Below are 17,255 nucleotides of genomic sequence, written 5' to 3' on the forward strand. Positions count from 1 at the left end.
GATGCACCACGTCCCGGGCCACCATACGCGACGTTTTGGCCGCTTTCGTCGGGCTAGGTGGCCTCAAAAACGAGAAAAAAAGTTTTGACATGCACCACGGAGGGACCCAAAATCGTCGGCCATGGTACACCAGCAACCACGGCGCGACTTCAACTTCGTCGGCCATGGCAACTTTTCTTGTAGTGTATGTGTTGTTTATGATCTTGCATGCTCTCCGTTACTAGTAGAGACTCTGGCCAAGTTTTTGCTTTTAACTCCAAGAGGGAGTATTTATGCTCGATAGTGGGTTCATGCCTGCATTGACACCTGGGACGAGTGATGTAAAGTTCTAAGGTTGTGTTGTGCTGTTGCCACTAGGGATAAAACATTGGCGCTATGTCCGAGGATGCAGCTTGTTGATTACATTACGCACCATACTTAATGCAATTGTCCGTTGCTTTGCAACTTAATACCGGAAGGGGTTCGGATGATAACCTCGAAGGTGGACTTTTTAGGCATAGATGCGGTTGGATGGCGGTCTATGTACTTTGTCGTAATGCCCAATTAAATCTCACTATACTTATCATGCCATGTATGTGCATTGTTATGCCCTCTCTATTTGTCAATTGCCCGACTCGTAATTTGTTCACCCAACATGCTTTTATCTTATGGGAGAGACACCTCTAGTGAACCGTGGACCCCGGTCCATTCTTTTAATACTTGAAATACAAATCTGCTGCAATACTTGTTTTTACTCGTTTTCTCTGCAAACAATCATCTTCCACACAATACGGTTAATCCTTTGTTACAGCAAGCCGGTGAGATTGACAACCTCACTGTTTCGTTGGGGCAAAGTACTTTGGTTGTGTTGTGCAGGTTCCACGTTGGCGCCGGAATCCCCGGTGTTGCGCCGCACTACATCCCGCCGCCATCAACCTTCAACGTGCTTCTTGGCTCCTCCCGGTTCGATAAACCTTGGTTTCTTTCCGAGGGAAAACTTGCTGCTGTGCGCATCATACCTTCCTCTTGGGGTTGCCCAACGAACGTGTGAAATACACGCCATCAAGCATATTTTATGGCGCCGTTGCCGGGGAGATCAAGACACGCTGCAAGGGGAGTCTCCACTTCTCAATCTCTTTACTTTGTTTTTGTCTTGCTTTATTTTATTTACTACTTTGGTTGCTACACTTATATCAAAACACAAAAAAATTAGTTGCTAGCTTTACTTTATTTATTGTCTTGTTTGCTATATCAAAAACACAAAAAAATTAGTTACTTGCATTTATTTTATCTAGTTTGCTTTATTTACTACCGCTAAAATGGCCAACCCTGAAAATACTAAGTTGTGTGACTTCACTAGCACAAATAATAATGATTTCCTATGCACACCTATTGCTCCACCTGCTACTACAACAGAATTCTTTGAAATTAAACCTCGCTTTACTAAATCTTGTTATGAGAGAGCAATTTTCCGGTGTTAGTTCCGATGATGCTGCTGCCCATCTCAATAATTTTGTTGAATTGTGTGAAATGCAAAAGTATAAAGATGTAGATGGTGACATTATAAAATTAAAATTGTTTCCTTTCTCATTAAGAGGAAGAGCTAAAGATTGGTTGCTATCTCTGCCTAAGAATAGTATTGATTCCTGGACTAAATGCAAGGATGCTTTTATTGGTAGATATTATCCCCCTGCTAAAATTATATCTTTGAGGAGTAGCATAATGAATTTTAAACAATTGGATAATGAACATGTTGCTCAAGCTTGGGAAAGAATGAAATCTTTGGTTAAAAATTGCCCAACCCATGGATCGACTACTTGGATGATCATCCAAACCTTCTATGCAGGACTAAATTTTTCTTCGCGGAATTTATTGGATTCAGCTGCTGGAGGTACCTTTATGTCCATCACTCTTGGTGAAGCAACAAAGCTTCTTGATAATATGATGGTTAATTACTCCGAATGGCACACGAAAAGAGCTCCACAAGGTAAGAAGGTAAATTCTGTTGAAGAATCCTCTTCCTTGAATGATAAGATTGATGCTATTATGTCTATGCTTGCGAATGATAGGACGAATGTTGATCCTAATAATGTTCCATTAGCTTCATTGGTTGCTCAAGAAGAACATGTTGATGTAAACTTCATTAAAAATAATAATTTCAACAACAATGCTTATCGGAACAATTCTAGTAATAACTATAGGCCATATCCTTATAATAATGGTAACGGTTATGCTAATTCTTATGGGAATTCTTACAACAATAATAGGAATACACCCCCTGGACTTGAAGCTATGCTTAAAGAATTTATTAGTACACAAACTGCCTTTAACAAATCTGTTGAGGAAAAGCTCAATAAAATTGATAATCTTGTTTCTAGAGTTGATAGTCTTGCCTCTGATGTTGATCTTTTGAAATCGAAAGTTATGCCTAATAGGGATATTAAAAATAAAATTGTTACTACAGCAAATGCCATCCAATTTAGAATTAATGAGAATATAAGATTAATGGCTGAATCGCGTGCTAGGTGGGATAGAGAAGAAAATGAAAAACTAGCTAAAGAGGAAAATGTAGCTAAAGTTTGGACTATTACCACCACTAGCAATGCTAATGATTCACATGTTGTTGCACCTCCTACTATTAATGGTAAAATAATTGGTGTTGGCAATGCTTCTACTCCTAGTGCAAAGCGCGCAAAATTTCCTGAAACTGCTAAAACTGCTGAAACTGCTTGTGATAAAACTGCTGAAATTTTTTCCAACCTTGGGGATGATAATCCCATTGCTTTAGATTGTAATGATTTAGATTTTGATGATTGCCACATCTCTGAAGTTATAAAGTTCTTCCAAAAACTTGCTAAGAGTCCCAATGTTAGCGCTATAAACTTGGCTTTCACAAAACATATTACAAATGCTCTCATAAAAGCTAGAGAAGAGAAACTAAAACTTGAAACTTCTATTCCTAGAAAGCTAGAGGATGGTTGGGAGCCCATCATTAAAATGAGAGTCAAAGATTTTGATTGTAATGCTTTATGTGATCTTGGTGCAAGTATTTCGTTATGCCTAAGAAAGTCTATGATATGCTTGACTTGCCACCATTGAAAAACTGTTATCCGGATGTTAATCTCGCTGATAATGCTAAAAAGAAACCTTTGGGGAAAGTTGATAATGTTCATATTATGGTTAACAATAACCTTGTCCCCGTTGATTTTGTTATCTTGGATATTGAATGCAATGCATCTTGCCCCATTATATTGGGAAGACCTTTTCTTCGAACCGTTGGTGCTACTATTGATATGAAGGAAGGTAATATTAAATATCAATTTCCTCTCAAGAAAGGTATGGAACACTTCCCTAGAAAGAGAATGAAGTTACCTTATGATTCTATTATTAGAACAAATTATGGTGTTGACGCTTCATCTCTTGATGTTACTTGATATACACTTTCTGCGCCTAGCTGAAAGGCGTTAAAGAAAAGCGCTTATGGGAGACAACCCATGTTTTTACTACAGTATTTTTGTTTTATATTTGTGTCTTGGAAGTTGTTTACTACTGTAGCAACTTCTCCTTATCTTAGTTTTGAGTTTTGTTGTGCCAAGTAAAGTCTTTGATAGTAAAGTAAGTACTAGATTTGGATTACTGCGCAGTTACAGATTTCTTTGCTGTCACGAATCTGGGTCTACCTCCCTGTAGGTAGCTCAGAAAATTAAGCCAATTTACGTGCATGATCCACAGATATGTACGCAACTTTCATTCAATTTGAGCATTTTCATTTGAGCAAGTCTGGTGGCCTAATAAAATCCATCTTTACGGACTGTTCTGTTTTGACAGATTCTGCCTTTTATTTTGCATTGCCTCTTTTGCTATGTTGGATGAATTTCTTTGATCCATTAATGTCCAGTAGCTTTATGCAATGTCCAGAAGTGTTAAGAATGATTGTGTCACCTCTGAACGTGTGAATTTTTATTATGCACTAACCCTCTAATGAGTTGTTTCGAGTTTGGTGTGGAGGAAGTTTTCAAGGATCAAGAGAGGAGTATGATGCAATATGATTAAGGAGAGTGAAAGCTCTAAGCTTGGGGATGCCCCGGTGGTTCACCCCTGCATATTATAAAAAGACTCAAGCGTCTAAGCTTGGGGATGCCCAAGGCATCCCCTTCTTCATCGACAACATTATCAGGTTCCTCCCCTGAAATTATATTTTTATTCCGTCACATCTTATGCACTTTGCTTGGAGCGTCGGTTTGTTTTTGTTTTTTTTGTTTTGTTTGAATAAAATGGATCCTAGCATTCACTTTATGGGAGAGAGACATGCTCCGCTATAGCATATGGACAAATATGTCCTTAGGCTCTACTCATAGTATTCATGGCGAAGTTTCATCTTCGTTAAATTGTTATATGGTTGGAATTGGAAAATACTACATGTAGTAACTCTAAAATGTCTTGGATAATTTGATACTTGGAAATTGTTGTGCTCATGTTTAAGCTCTTGCATCATATACTTTGCACCCATTAATGAAGAAATACTTAGAGCTTGCTAATTTGGTTTGCATATTTGGTTTCTCTAGAGTCTAAATAACATCTAGTATTGAGTTTTGAACAACAAGGAAGACGGTGTAGAGTCTTATAATGTTTACAATATGTCTTTTATGTGAGTTTTGCTGCACCGTTCATCCTTGTGTTTGTTTCAAATAACCTTGCTAGCCTAAACCTTGTATCGAGAGGGAATACTTCTCATGCATCCCAAATACTTGAGCCAACCACTATGCCATTTGTGTCCACCATATCTACCTACTACATGGTATTTATCCGCCATTCCAAAGTAAATTGCTTGAGTGCTACCTTTAAAATTCCATCATGCACCTTTGCAATATATAGCTCATGGGACAAATAGCTTAAAAACTATTGTGGTATTGAATATGTACTTATGCACTTTATCTCTTATTAAGTTGCTTGTTGTGCGATAACCATGCTTCCGGGGACGCCATCAACTATTCTTTGTTGAATATCATGTGAGTTGCTATGCATGTCCGTCTTGTCCGAAGTAAGAGAGATCTACCACCTTTATGGTTGGAGCATGCATATTGTTAGAGAAGAACTTTGGGCCGCTAACTAAAGCCATGATTCATGGTGGAAGTTTCAGTTTTGGACACATATCCTCAATCTCATATGAGAATAATAATTGTTGCCACATGCTTATGCATTAAAGAGGAGTCCATTATCTCGTTGTCCATGTTATCCCGGTATGGATGTCTAAGTTGAGAATAATCAAAAGCGAGAAATCCAAAATGCGAGCTTTCTCCTTAGACCTTTGTACGAGCGGCATGGAGGTACCCCATTGTGACACTTGGTTAAAACATGTGCATTGCAAAGATCCGGTAGTCCAAGCTAATTAGGACAAGGTGCGGGCACTATTAGTATACTATGCATGAGGCTTGCAACTTGTAAGATATAATGTACATAACTCATATGCTTTATTACTACCGTTGACAAAATTGTTTCATGTTTTCAAAATAAAAGCTCTAGCACAAATATAGCAATCGATGCTTTCCTCTTTGAAGGACCATTCTCTTTATTTTTATGTTGAGTCAGTTCACCTATCTCTCTCCACCTCAAGAAGCAAACACTTGTGTGAACTGTCTACATACTTGCATATTGTACTTGTTATATTACTCTATGTTGACAATTATCCATGAGATATACATGTTACAAGTTGAAAGCAACCGCTGAAACTTTATCTTCCTTTGTGTTGCTTCAATACCTTTACTTTGATTTATTGCTTTATGAGTTAACTCTTATGCAAGACTTATTAATACTTGTCTTGAAGTACTATTCATGAAAAGTTTTTGCTTTATGATTCACTTGTTTACTCATGTCATTACCATTGTTTTGATCGCTGCATCCACTACATATGTTTGCAAATAGTATGATCAAGGTTATGATGGCATATCACTTCAGAAATTATCTTTGTTATCGTTTTACCTGCTCGGGACGAGCGTAACTAAGCTTGGGGATGCTTGATACGTCTCCGACGTATCGATAATTTCTTATGTTCCATGCCATATTATTGATGATACCTACATGTTTTATGCACACTTTATGTCATATTCGTGCATTTTCCGGAACTAACCTATTAACAAGATGCCGAAGTGCCGATTCTTTGTTTCTCGCTGTTTTTGGTTTCGAAATCCTAGTAACGAAATATTCTCGGAATTGGACGAAATCAAGACCCGGGGCCTATTTTGCCACGAACCTTCCGGAAGACCGAAGGGCATACGAAGTGGGGCCACGAGGTGGCAACACCACAAGGCGGCGCGGCCAAGGGGGCCCGCGCCGCCCTGTGGTGTGGGCCCCTCGTCGGCCCTCCGACTCGCCCTTCCGCCTACTTAAAGCCTCCGTCGCGAAACCCCCGATGCGAAAAACCACGATACGGAAAACCTTGCGAGACGCCGCCGCCGCCGATCCCATCTCGGGGGATTCGGAGATCTCCTCCGGCACCCGCCGGAGAGGGGATTCATCTTCCGGAGGACTCTACACCGCCATGGTCGCCTCCGGAGTGATGAGTGAGTAGTTCACCCCTGGACTATGGGTCCATAGCAGTAGCTAGATGGTTGTCTTCTCCTCATTGTGCTTCATTGTTGGATCTTGTGAGCTGCCTAACATGATCAAGATCATCTATCCGTAATACTCTATGTTGTGTTTGTCGGGATCCGATGGATAGAGAATACCATGTTATGTTAATTATCAAGTTATTACATATGTGTTGTTTATGATCTTGCATGCTCTCCGTTACTAGTAGAGACTCGGCCAAGTTTTTGCTTTTAACTCCAAGAGGGAGTATTTATGCTCGATAGTGGGTTCATGCTCGCATTGACACCTGGGACGATGACGAGAAAGTTCTAAGGTTGTGTTGTGCTTGTTGCCACTAGGGATAAAACATTGGCGCTATGTCCGAGGATGTAGTTGTTGATTACATTACGCACCATACTTAATGCAATTGTCCGTTGCTTTGCAACTTAATACTCGGAAGGGGTTCGGATGATAACTCGAAGGTGGACTTTTTAGGCATAGATGCGGTTGGATGGCGGTCTATGTACTTTGTCGTAATGCCCAATTAAATCTCACTATACTTATCATGTCATGTATGTGCATTGTTATGCCCTCTCTATTTGTCAATTGCCCGACTGTAATTTGTTCACCCAACATGCTTTTATCTTATGGGAGAGACACCTCTAGTGAACTGTGGACCCCGGTCCATTCTTTTAATACTGAAATACAAATTTGCTGCAATACTTGTTTTTACTGTTTTCTCCGCAAACAATCATCTTCCACACAATACGGTTAATCCTTTGTTACAGCAAGCCGGTGAGATTGACAACCTCACTGTTTCGTTGGGGCAAAGTACTTTGGTTGTGTTGTGCAGGTTCCACGTTGGCGCCGGAATCCCCGGTGTTGCGCCGCACTACATCCCGCCGCCATCAACCTTCAACGTGCTTCTTGGCTCCTCCTGGTTCGATAAACCTTGGTTTCTTTCTGAGGGAAAACTTGCTGCTGTGCGCATCATACCTTCCTCTTGGGGTTGCCCAACGTACGTGTGAAATACACGCCATCAATGAGCTGTCCATGGCCATACAATCATCTCAAAAAATTGATAAAACACATAAATATGCAATCTTTATTACACAAATAGTTTGTATGAAAATCATATAACATAGTTCATGAAGCAAATGAAATCAAAATATCAACAAAGGAGACAAAGTAGTTCAGAGGGTATTCTTCATTGTTCCCAACATTATTTGTTTCCAGCATGTTCCCACATGTGCTGAACCAAATTAGTTTGAGGCTGATTTTGAATTGTATGATCATGGATGTCATGATCACACTGAGGATATCCTAGAATGTTGCCAAACCATAATGGGGATCAACCAACTTGCCCCAGCCCTTCTAGATCTATTTCAAATAGTGAATCACCTCGCTCTTGCTCAACAATCAGGTTGTGCATGATCACACAAGCGGTCATCACTTCCCACATGGTCTGAATGCTCCTTGTGCTAGCACGGTACTGAACAATAGCCCAACAAACCTCGATCATGGCAAATGCCCGCTCGACATCTTTCCTAGCTGTTTAGCAAATCTTGATGGTTTCTCGTCGGCAGGATTCTGGATTGTCTTGACCAATTTAGCCCAAGGTGGATAGATGCCATATGCTAGATAGTACCCCTTGTCATACTGGTTGTCATTGACCTCAAACTGGAGAATAGGGAACTTGCCTTCTGCAAGCCTATCGAACGCCGTAGAGTGCTGCAACACGTTGATGTCGTTATGTGAGCTAGCCATTCCAAAAAAGGAGTGCCAAATCAATAGGTCATGTGAAGCCATAGCTTCAAGTATGACTATGCACCCCTCAGAATGTTCCTTGTACTGCCCGTGCAAACCAAATGGAAAGTTCTTCCACTGCGCATGCAGTCTATGCTACCAAGCATCCCAGCAAACCATATGGAAGCGTTGATTAACAATAAAAGGGCCGTGCCACATTATTCTTCCCCGAACACAACAACCATCGCTCTGTAGAACCTGTACATTGATTCTAGGTAGTTGGACTCGCTCATCCGCAAATACTCATCTAGCAGATCACCCGCAACGCCAAATGCAAACATCCTAATCGCCAAATGCAAACATCCTAATCGGCAAATGCAAACCTCGCTCGATAAACGTCCCCGAAACATGGACAAAGTCGCGGCGGTGGCGGCGGGTGTCAGAGACGGTGTCAAATGGCCAATTGTGGGCCAGCGATGGGTGCTGAGGGTGGGATTTTCTAGGAGAAGGGGTGAGTGGACTGCCGATGGGACGCCAATTGGCGGGCTAGGGAGAGGACAAGGGAGGACACAAGAGGTTTCCACGTCCAAGCAAAACCGACCGAGATTGACTTTGAATCATGTTGAACACAAAAACTAAACATATTAGAAAATACTCCCTTTGTAATACTATACTATTTAAGTAATCTAAAACATCTTATATTTTGATATGGAGGGAGTAGATGACAACATTGAGCCGTATTTTCCATCCACAGCTATGCATTGAGACACCAAATCACCAGCATACAAAATAGGTTGCCTGCCTTGAAGATGGTCTTGTTACTTTGGGACATAGATCAGGTGACATGCCCACGGCATGGCACGCTGCACCATTCGGCAAACATGTGACATCGAAAGGCCATCAGCGGCCCAAGGCAAAAATGACTCCATCAAGCACACCCGAACCTAATCGAGGGGCCAAATCGAGAGGGGAAAAGGGAGCTGCCACACAGGAAGAAATTGTGGCGGGATGGAAAGGAGGGTTTCGTGCCAACGTTTCCTCCTCCTCCGCACTTTGTCACGCTGAGCCGGCTCCAAACAGCCGAGCACCGACGCCGCAGAGGAGAGGTAGCCAAGCGACACCGCCGCAGAGGAGAGGCAGCTAATCGTCGTCGCCGCGGAGGGCAGGAAGCGCCCCGCACGCCGGGAGGAGCACCATCTCGACCGACCACGGCCGGTTCCCAGGATGGATGCCTAGGACGTTTAAGTGTGGAATCGTTCTTTTTTTTTGTGTGTGTGTCTCGGGACACTGGTGACTGGTGGCCTTTCGATGGCTCCATTTTTCGGTCCAAGTGGCGACACAGACAGCTGGACCCACAAAGTTCCAACAGCAGGCCCACCCTTCAGTGGCAGGCATCCTCACTCTGTCCCCAACGTCCACCACCTCCACCCTCTCCATTCCCCATCGTCACCTCAGATCTCTCCCCCACACCAACCCTAACCATGGCGATCGCGGCGCGCGCCCTGCGCCGCCTCCAGCTCCACCTCGCCCCCGCCCTCTCCCGCCCGTTCTGCGCCGTCTCCCCGGCCGCCCCCGCCCCCTCCTCCGCCAAGGTCTCGGACCGCATCGTGCGCGTCCTCGCCATCGACCTGGACGGCGCGCGCCGCGAGGTGGTCGGCCTGGCCGGGCAGACCCTCCTCCGCGCGCTCGCCAACGCCGAGCTCATCGAGCCGGCCTCCCACCGCCTCGACGACATCGACGCCTGCTCCGCCGAGTGCGAGGTCCACATCGCGCAGGAGTGGCTCGAGAAGCTGCCCCCGCCCTCCTACGAGGAGCGCTACGTCCTCACCCGCGCCTCCCGCAACCGGGAGCTCAACAAGCACGCCCGCCTCGGCTGCCAGGTCGTGCTCGGCAAGGAGCACCAGGGGATGGTCGTCGCCCTCCCCGAGCCCAAGCCATGGGACATCCCGTAAGCCGGCCCAAACGTGCGGCCTTCCACCACGCCGCAAGCTTCCGTTTCATGGTACGGTTTTGATGAAAGAATAATGAATTTGATCGGCAAAACTTAGAGCTGCTCCTCAAACTCTCGTCTCCTTTCGGATGTGGAGCGTGTGGATGATGTAATATGGAACCCCTTTGCCATTTACCCCTGTTGTTTGTTTGTTTTGCTCTGTACATTTGATGTATTCTTGGTTGCAGCTCGGCATATACTTTCTGCATTTCAATTTCTTTCTCATACTACTGGATTCGAATGCTTGGTGATGCTTTAAACTGGTCTCCATTCTGAATTGTTAGAAATGATAATCAACATCCTAGAAAGTGCTGGGTAAAAGATGTTATCAAATTCCATGTACACGTTTCCTGAGGTATGTTTTTAGCTGCTACCATTGCAAATTCTACATTGACCAAATGGGGATGAATCCCTCCCTTGGCTGTCCGTTGTTAGGTAGAAGATGAGACCTCTCCAGCGGCGGATTTATGCGCCCTGGATAGCACCCCGTTTAATTCGTGGGCGAGCTAACCATCGTGAGCTCAAGCCACCAAGCCAGTGCTTGGTTCTCCTCCATTGCAAATGCTGTTATAACTCTGACCAGACTTCTGTAGGTATTTGGTCATGATCTTGGATTTGAGGGAATGGAAGATTTAAGGCAAGGGTGCTGGTAGTCTTCAAAAATGAAATGTTGAATATTAGGAGGAAAGAGGAAGCATGTAAGAGTAGTATATTGGTATTGGAGTAACATTCGAGTGAATTCGTCCACTGTTGACCTGTTCATCATTTTCATCTATTCTTCTTTCAGAGTTCCATTTCCATATCTACAAACATTAGCACTAGAATAATGATAGCCTTAGAAGACCAAAAGTTGCTAGTCCTGTTGCATTTGTTATCATAATGCCATTACTTAGACAACCAAAATTCTTATAAGAAGCAATTCAGGAACCATTTCAAGAGTGACAAGCTTCACATGAGTAAATTAGGTTTGGAGAAGGCGTCCACAAATGCTGAATGCTAGCATTTTGTGTGTGTGCATATTTCTGTAAGAATGTACTGCTTTGAGAAGCATATAAATAAGCGAAGATTACATCATTCACATCACTAATTTGATAGGAAACATTGTTGATGCAAGAAGTACCCCATGGCACTTGATTCTCATCTTCCATATGTTCGAGGCAAGGTCTTTGACATTGACAGGATCCCATAGGGTTGCGCGTTCGCCCAAGAAAGTCAGGATGTCATTCCCAACAATTAGTTTGCTTGATAAGCTTTGCACTGCCTACCTATGAGTAGCTATCCAAAACAATAGCTTGGTCTGGTCGTTGCCTGCTGGATATTACCTTAAAATAATCCTTGCCTGATGTTATTGTTCTGACATCAGAATGCCAGATGTTAGAGTTGGTGTATTTCATCCATTGCTTTTTAACATGGATGTGGTTGTCACTGCATGTAAATGGTTAGTTGTTCTACATCATTCGTTGCTTCGGTTAAAAACTTGAAATCTGTCACATGTGCCAATGTTACCTGATGTTGCAGATTGCAACTATACTTGAAATTGAGCTCGTCAGTGATCTTTTCCAAGGTGTCTAGAGAAACTTGCTTTTCTGAGTGCTTGAAAGAAAGAAGACAGATGAAATGACAGGCTTTAACTTTTAAGTATTTGATGAAGAAGGGAGCACCAGCTATTCCTGCTTCATGAACCGAACTTAATTCGCACTACTATCTACTCACATATCCCCATTGAAAACAAAAACAACACCTAGGCTGTTCACTTGGCATGACAAATGTAGCAACAGATATAATACTTTGCAAAAAATACAGAAGAGCTAAATACTCCATGGACATTATCGGCCAACCAGAACTCTAGAAACAGCGTACAAAATCAAAGATGTTCAAGACAGGTTCTTTGTCATGGACAACAGTGTACAGTGTTTCTCAGGATTGCGCTTTGGCCCCATTTTTATATGTTGGCCTATGTACCAGGGGTTTTAATCCCAATGCACTATTTTACCCGATAATCTTTGCACTGCCTATTCGTACCTCTAACTTGATCTGGTCGTTTGCCTGAGCATAACCAGTTCGTTAATGCACTGGTACCCCGCATTACTGGTTACACTTCAGAATTTCACATGGATGTTATTTTTTGTTTTTTGTTTTTGCGCGGGGCTACATGGATGTTATTGTCCTTGCCTGATAATGTTCACACCTCAGATCTCCAAATGGATAGCGTTGGTGTTCATCATCCATACTACTCTCTCTGTCCAATAATGGTTAGCTTTGGTATATATCATCCATTCTGGAGTATTTCACATGCACGGTGTTACCTTTGTCTGATTGTTCACAGATCAGAACAATTGGTTGAGAGTTAGTGCACACCATGCGTTTCTTTGGTTGAAAACTTCAAATCTGAGAATGCTCAGATGTTGCAGATTGGAATTACTTGCTCCGTCCCAAAAAAGGATGTTGGGGTACGTTTTTTAGTACCTGAAAGGAAGAAACCTGACGAAATGAAAGCTTTTGGCTTTTCTAAGAGAGCACCAGCTATTCCAGCGTCATGAACCTACCTTAATTCACACTATTATCTACTCACATATGCCCATTTAATACAAAAACACACAGACTGTTCACTTGCTATGCCACCAAACAATTTGTCGAATAAAGGCAGCAACAGCTAAATACTTCGCAAAAAAAAAATCGGAATACTCCGCAAACATTATCAACCAACCATAATTCCAGAAACAGCTTGTGTTCACTCACATCACAAAATTGATTTGCAGCTGCAGTGCCACAGAATTTTCAAAATCAGAAGATTATCAAAATAACAGTCTGGGGTTTACAATGACCTTACAACAGCCACGAGCAGGCAACCTGTCAGAAGGTAAAATAGCTAGACAAGGCACCAAGACGATTATGTTTTTAACAGAGTTCAGTAACTACTACTGGTTTGCGGCCTGCAGGTTCCCAACTTTGGGAGTTTAACCAGGCATATTTGCATCAGGTATCCTGCTGTTCTTTATCCTCTGCCTTTCTGTGAAGCTCCACTATCATATTGGTAGCTGCAGATCACCTGACCTCGCGTGGGGCCGGACATGGACTGCCAGCAATGCTCATGTCAAAACAGGGCTTGTAAGATGTACACTGGCATGAAACATTCCTGAAATCATAGGAAAGTGACTAGTGAAGAAGTGCTCGGAACAATGTGTGAGTTCTAAGAGAGAGACAATGATTGTCAATCAAACAGCAGTTACTGGTTATTGCTAGCCAGGAACCTGATCAGTTATTTACAAGTGATTGCAATGCTATGGCAGTATGGCTAATAAAGCCTACAAAGGTGTACACATATTCAGTAACAATGAACTGAACCCTGACGTTAAATAGGCCTAACACTCCACAACAATTGGTAAATAAACAAGTAGTCTATTGATCTGAAACCTTGAGAACTCTTTTGGCCCAAGCATGGTTACGGCAGTACACTGTGTATGTTATCATCTCAATGCAAGAAACTAACATGTATCGGTAGGGATTGAATTCAATGCACAATTATCAGGAAGTAGGTGGCACAAAACCCCCTCCATATGCTATTCTTAATTCTTATGCTTATATGGTCCATTCAAGCTTGAGGTTCCGTACCTGGCATCTATTGTACGAGGAGTGCCTCCCTCAATCTCTTCCTCTTTGCCCATGGTTTGACCACCATCTCCTTTGGCCACTACCATCAAATTTGAGGAAGTTTCCTTATATTTTTCTATTATTGAAGGCGCTTTTGGTGTCATCTTCCGTTCTGCATAAGTTTTAGACATGATGAGTACTAGCAATGTGGAATTTATATATAAACTTATTATTGCCAAACTTCTGCCGGATGATTTATTCGTCACATAGTGCGGCGGAGGATTTGTCCACGGCGAGAAGTGTGCCACTCCACAATTTAGCACAGAACTTTTGAAAAATTATGGCTCCCAGCAGAACATACCCACAATGTTTGCCAAAACTCTGTAGTAGTTCTACAGTGTGATTGCCAATTTAACCATGTTTAGATGTGCAGAGGGGACGAAATTTGGAACATGTAGGTTACGAACATGGAGGACCAATAACCAATAACAGGAAAAAAAAGATGCCATTTTAGCGTTCCAAAGCACCATTCTTCATTACAGGATCAAAGACATATGGTACCTGATAGAAGAATTAGTTACTCAAGTTGAAGCAGAGTAAATGAATCACACAAAAACTTGCCCTACAGATCATACACAGGTGTTAGCCAAGAACTTATAGCAGCTAATTTGGTCATCAGAAGATGTTATAATTGCTACTAGATCGTAAGGGTAGGCTGGAGACAGAAACTGAGCTATGAAAAGAATAAATATTTAACGATTGATGACTGTCCATGCAGGGTGTGGCTCCTTTCTTTATACAGATATATATCTAAAAGGACTAATACAGCTGAAGCAAACTAGCAGGAACAACAAGGTAGTGATGTAACGAATTGATTGACTACACTCACAAGATGGAGTTACACTGACCACCAAAACTGAGGCAAAGGCATTAGCTGGATGCCTGCGAGGAAATGGAGCGACCATACATATACACATCCATGCATGTTTCTTTGTATCTCTGACCATCCCTCCATCCCTCATTCAGCTAAATTCCGGCTTCTTGCTGTTGCCATATGAGTGAACTCCAAGAATCAACACAAGCATATACTCCTTGTCTTCTCCACCTTGACCTCTTCTCCTTGAAGCAGGCATGCATGCCTATGTTTCTGGCCTCTGTCCACAGAGCCAAGTGCAAAGCTGGGCACACAGGGAAATGGCGTCCTCCTGGGTGCTGTGAAAACAAGAATTAGTATATTGTACCGCGGAGAGGAGTCGCTCGCTTGATGAGATTAAGGGTGAAAGGAGGGAGGGTCAGTGGGTACCTTGGCTGGAACTCGAGGACCTGGGTGAGGCTGCAGTCGTTGAACCGCACTTTCCGGCTACTCCTCTTCTTCTCCACCTTGACCTCTTCTCCTTCAATCACAACGGGATCCAGATCGAGATCGGCATCTTGTTCGCCGTGGTCGGCCTTTGCTGCTGCTTCTGTTGCTGTTGCACTATCAGTATCACTAGGCAACAAGATGCGGTGCTGCTGCTCCTGATTACTGTTGGGATCGGACTCCATGCCTCCCTTTCTCTTGGGAAGAAATGAAAACACGGGGAATGGATCGGAGGGAGGAGAGAGAGAGAGAGCAGAGCTTGGCCTCGAGCTGGAAGCGAAGGAATCGTGGGGAGCCGCGGGGTCGCAGCCAGCAGGAGGAAGAGATGCCTGCGGGAGGAGGACGACGACACGATGGGGATTTCCGTTCCTGTCTCGACAGCTCACAAGCACAGGGAAATGGGGAAAGAACAATTAACTAGTCGACTCGATGTTCGTTGTTTCTTGTCCAGCTAGACACGACTCAGTCCTAGTGAGAGTAGTAGCTCACAACAATACGTAATAATTTAATAATTTAACAGTCAAAATACCAATACTGCTCTGCTCCGCTGAAAAATCTCAGTTTAATTTTACTCCGTCACTTTTCTGTCTAAGCACATCAGCCTCGTACTTTCCCAAGGGTGTTCTACCATTTGTCCACTTCTAAAGTTGCCAAACTCGATGTTCGCAATCCGATTTTGAACAACTACTTATTCAGCAATATCAATTCAAGCATAAATATTTGAGTGCAAAGGAAATCAACAATAATTCAAGTGAGTAAAATTATGTAGTTTAAATTCAATGATCCAAATTCGCAAATAGAGAGCTAGCACCATTGGTTGCCTTGATGTATCCATCGTGTGCTCGACTAAATTGTCTTGAAATTGTTGATGCACATACATGTACAAAAATTCTAAATCAATATCAATATTGGCGAGTTAGATCATGCTCATCCCCGCAATCATATTGTTCATGGCGACACAAGCAACCATGGCCTCCCGCGGTTGCGAAGACCAAGTCCTTCCGGATGGTGAACAATTGCTCAACGATCTTGGAGCATTTCAAATGCCCGTTCCACATCCCTCCTCACACCTTCTTGTTGTTGTGCAAAGAGAGATTTCTTGTTACTCGTGCGTTAGAAATAATCTTCACAAATGTCAGCCCATGGAGGATATTGTACCATTAGCTAGATAGTATTCCTTATCCTAGTGGAGTAGTGGTGACCATTGATTTCATAGTTGCACTCCCGAGCATTTTCTTCAGCAAGCCTCACAAACACCAGAGATCGTTGAAGCATGTTAATACTGTGGGACCCTACCATACCAGAAAAAGGATGGCATGACTCTAGGTGTCGTCGTTGCCTCACCAGCATGACCTTTATATTGCCCTTGCAAAGCATATGAACAATTGTTCCATTCAAGTACAAACAACCGATGCTTTCAAGCATCCTGGGAAACTTCTAGATATCAATTATGTTGTGCCTTGAGGCTTGAGCATTTGGTCCTCTCCTGTATTCTTTTGTAAACATTGCCACCACAGAAGCAAAAAAAAGAAGAAAAAAAACATTACGTGTCAGCAAGGCATGTGGTTCACCCATGCGAATGTACTTATCAGTTTGATCATCTGCAGCTCCATAGGTAAGCATCTAGACAACAACAGTGCACTTCTGAATAGAAAACAACCCAAGTAGCCCACCACAATGCCTCTTCAACTTGAAATAGTCATCATATGAACTATGAAGTAGCCACCATAGTGCTTCACACCCTCGACAAGATAGTTTCTCCACCTTGACTCCGGCCTCCTGGTTGGTTGGTACTGTGTGAATGACCAATTGCTGCATCAAATTCCTTCTCAATGATTGACGAGACACCCTTGGTAATAGCACCGTACTCAATCAAACATTTTCTCCTTGTCAGGCTGAGGAGAAGCAGACAACTTTTCATATTGGCCACGTTGAGGTTTCTTTACTCACATAAAATTCATTCGATACTGGACTATCTTTACTGACAACAACTTCTTCAGCTATCTCACATGTCTTGTTCCC

The 17,255-nt window shown here is 42.8% G+C and overlaps 2 protein-coding genes across 6 annotated transcripts; one reads left to right on the plus strand and one right to left on the minus strand.

Moving 5' to 3' along the window:
- Positions 1 to 9,693: 9,693 nt before the first annotated feature.
- On the plus strand, positions 9,694 to 10,509 carry LOC124654662. Its single transcript, XM_047193655.1, has one exon. It carries the CDS (start codon positions 9,774 to 9,776, stop codon positions 10,242 to 10,244), a length of 471 nt encoding a protein of 156 aa, XP_047049611.1. The 5' UTR covers positions 9,694 to 9,773; the 3' UTR covers positions 10,245 to 10,509.
- Positions 10,510 to 12,995: 2,486 nt separating this feature from the next.
- On the minus strand, positions 12,996 to 15,655 carry LOC124652759. Of its 5 annotated transcripts, none has more exons than XR_006987752.1 (5): positions 15,177 to 15,655; positions 14,782 to 15,085; positions 14,435 to 14,495; positions 13,895 to 14,045; positions 12,996 to 13,418 (listed from the first exon to the last, which is right to left on the minus strand). XR_006987752.1 is itself a non-coding variant. In XM_047191799.1 (2 exons), exons 1-2 carry the CDS (start codon positions 15,416 to 15,418, stop codon positions 15,013 to 15,015), a joined length of 315 nt encoding a protein of 104 aa, XP_047047755.1. In that variant the 5' UTR covers positions 15,419 to 15,650; the 3' UTR covers positions 14,641 to 15,012. The 5 variants fall into 5 exon arrangements, 1 of the variants encoding a protein (XP_047047755.1); XR_006987750.1 differs by having other exon boundaries at positions 14,763 to 15,085; XR_006987751.1 differs by lacking the exon at positions 14,435 to 14,495 and having other exon boundaries at positions 15,177 to 15,653.
- Between the last annotated feature and the right edge of the window lie 1,600 nt (positions 15,656 to 17,255).

This window comes from Lolium rigidum, chromosome 5 (assembly GCF_022539505.1).
Source record: "Lolium rigidum isolate FL_2022 chromosome 5, APGP_CSIRO_Lrig_0.1, whole genome shotgun sequence".
NCBI classification, from domain to species: Eukaryota; Viridiplantae; Streptophyta; class Magnoliopsida; order Poales; family Poaceae; genus Lolium; species Lolium rigidum.

Excerpts from the sequence above, each read along its gene's own strand:
- LOC124654662 (XM_047193655.1), top strand. The coding sequence starts at position 9,774 with ATGGCGATCGCGGCGCGCGCCCTGCGCCGCCTCCAGCTCCACCTCGCC.
- LOC124652759 (XM_047191799.1), bottom strand. The coding sequence starts at position 15,418 with ATGGAGTCCGATCCCAACAGTAATCAGGAGCAGCAGCACCGCATCTTG. Across the intron at positions 15,086-15,176 it reads GTCCTCGAGTTCCAGCCAAG|CACCCAGGAGGACGCCATTT; the intron begins GTACCCACTGAC and ends TTGTTTTCACAG.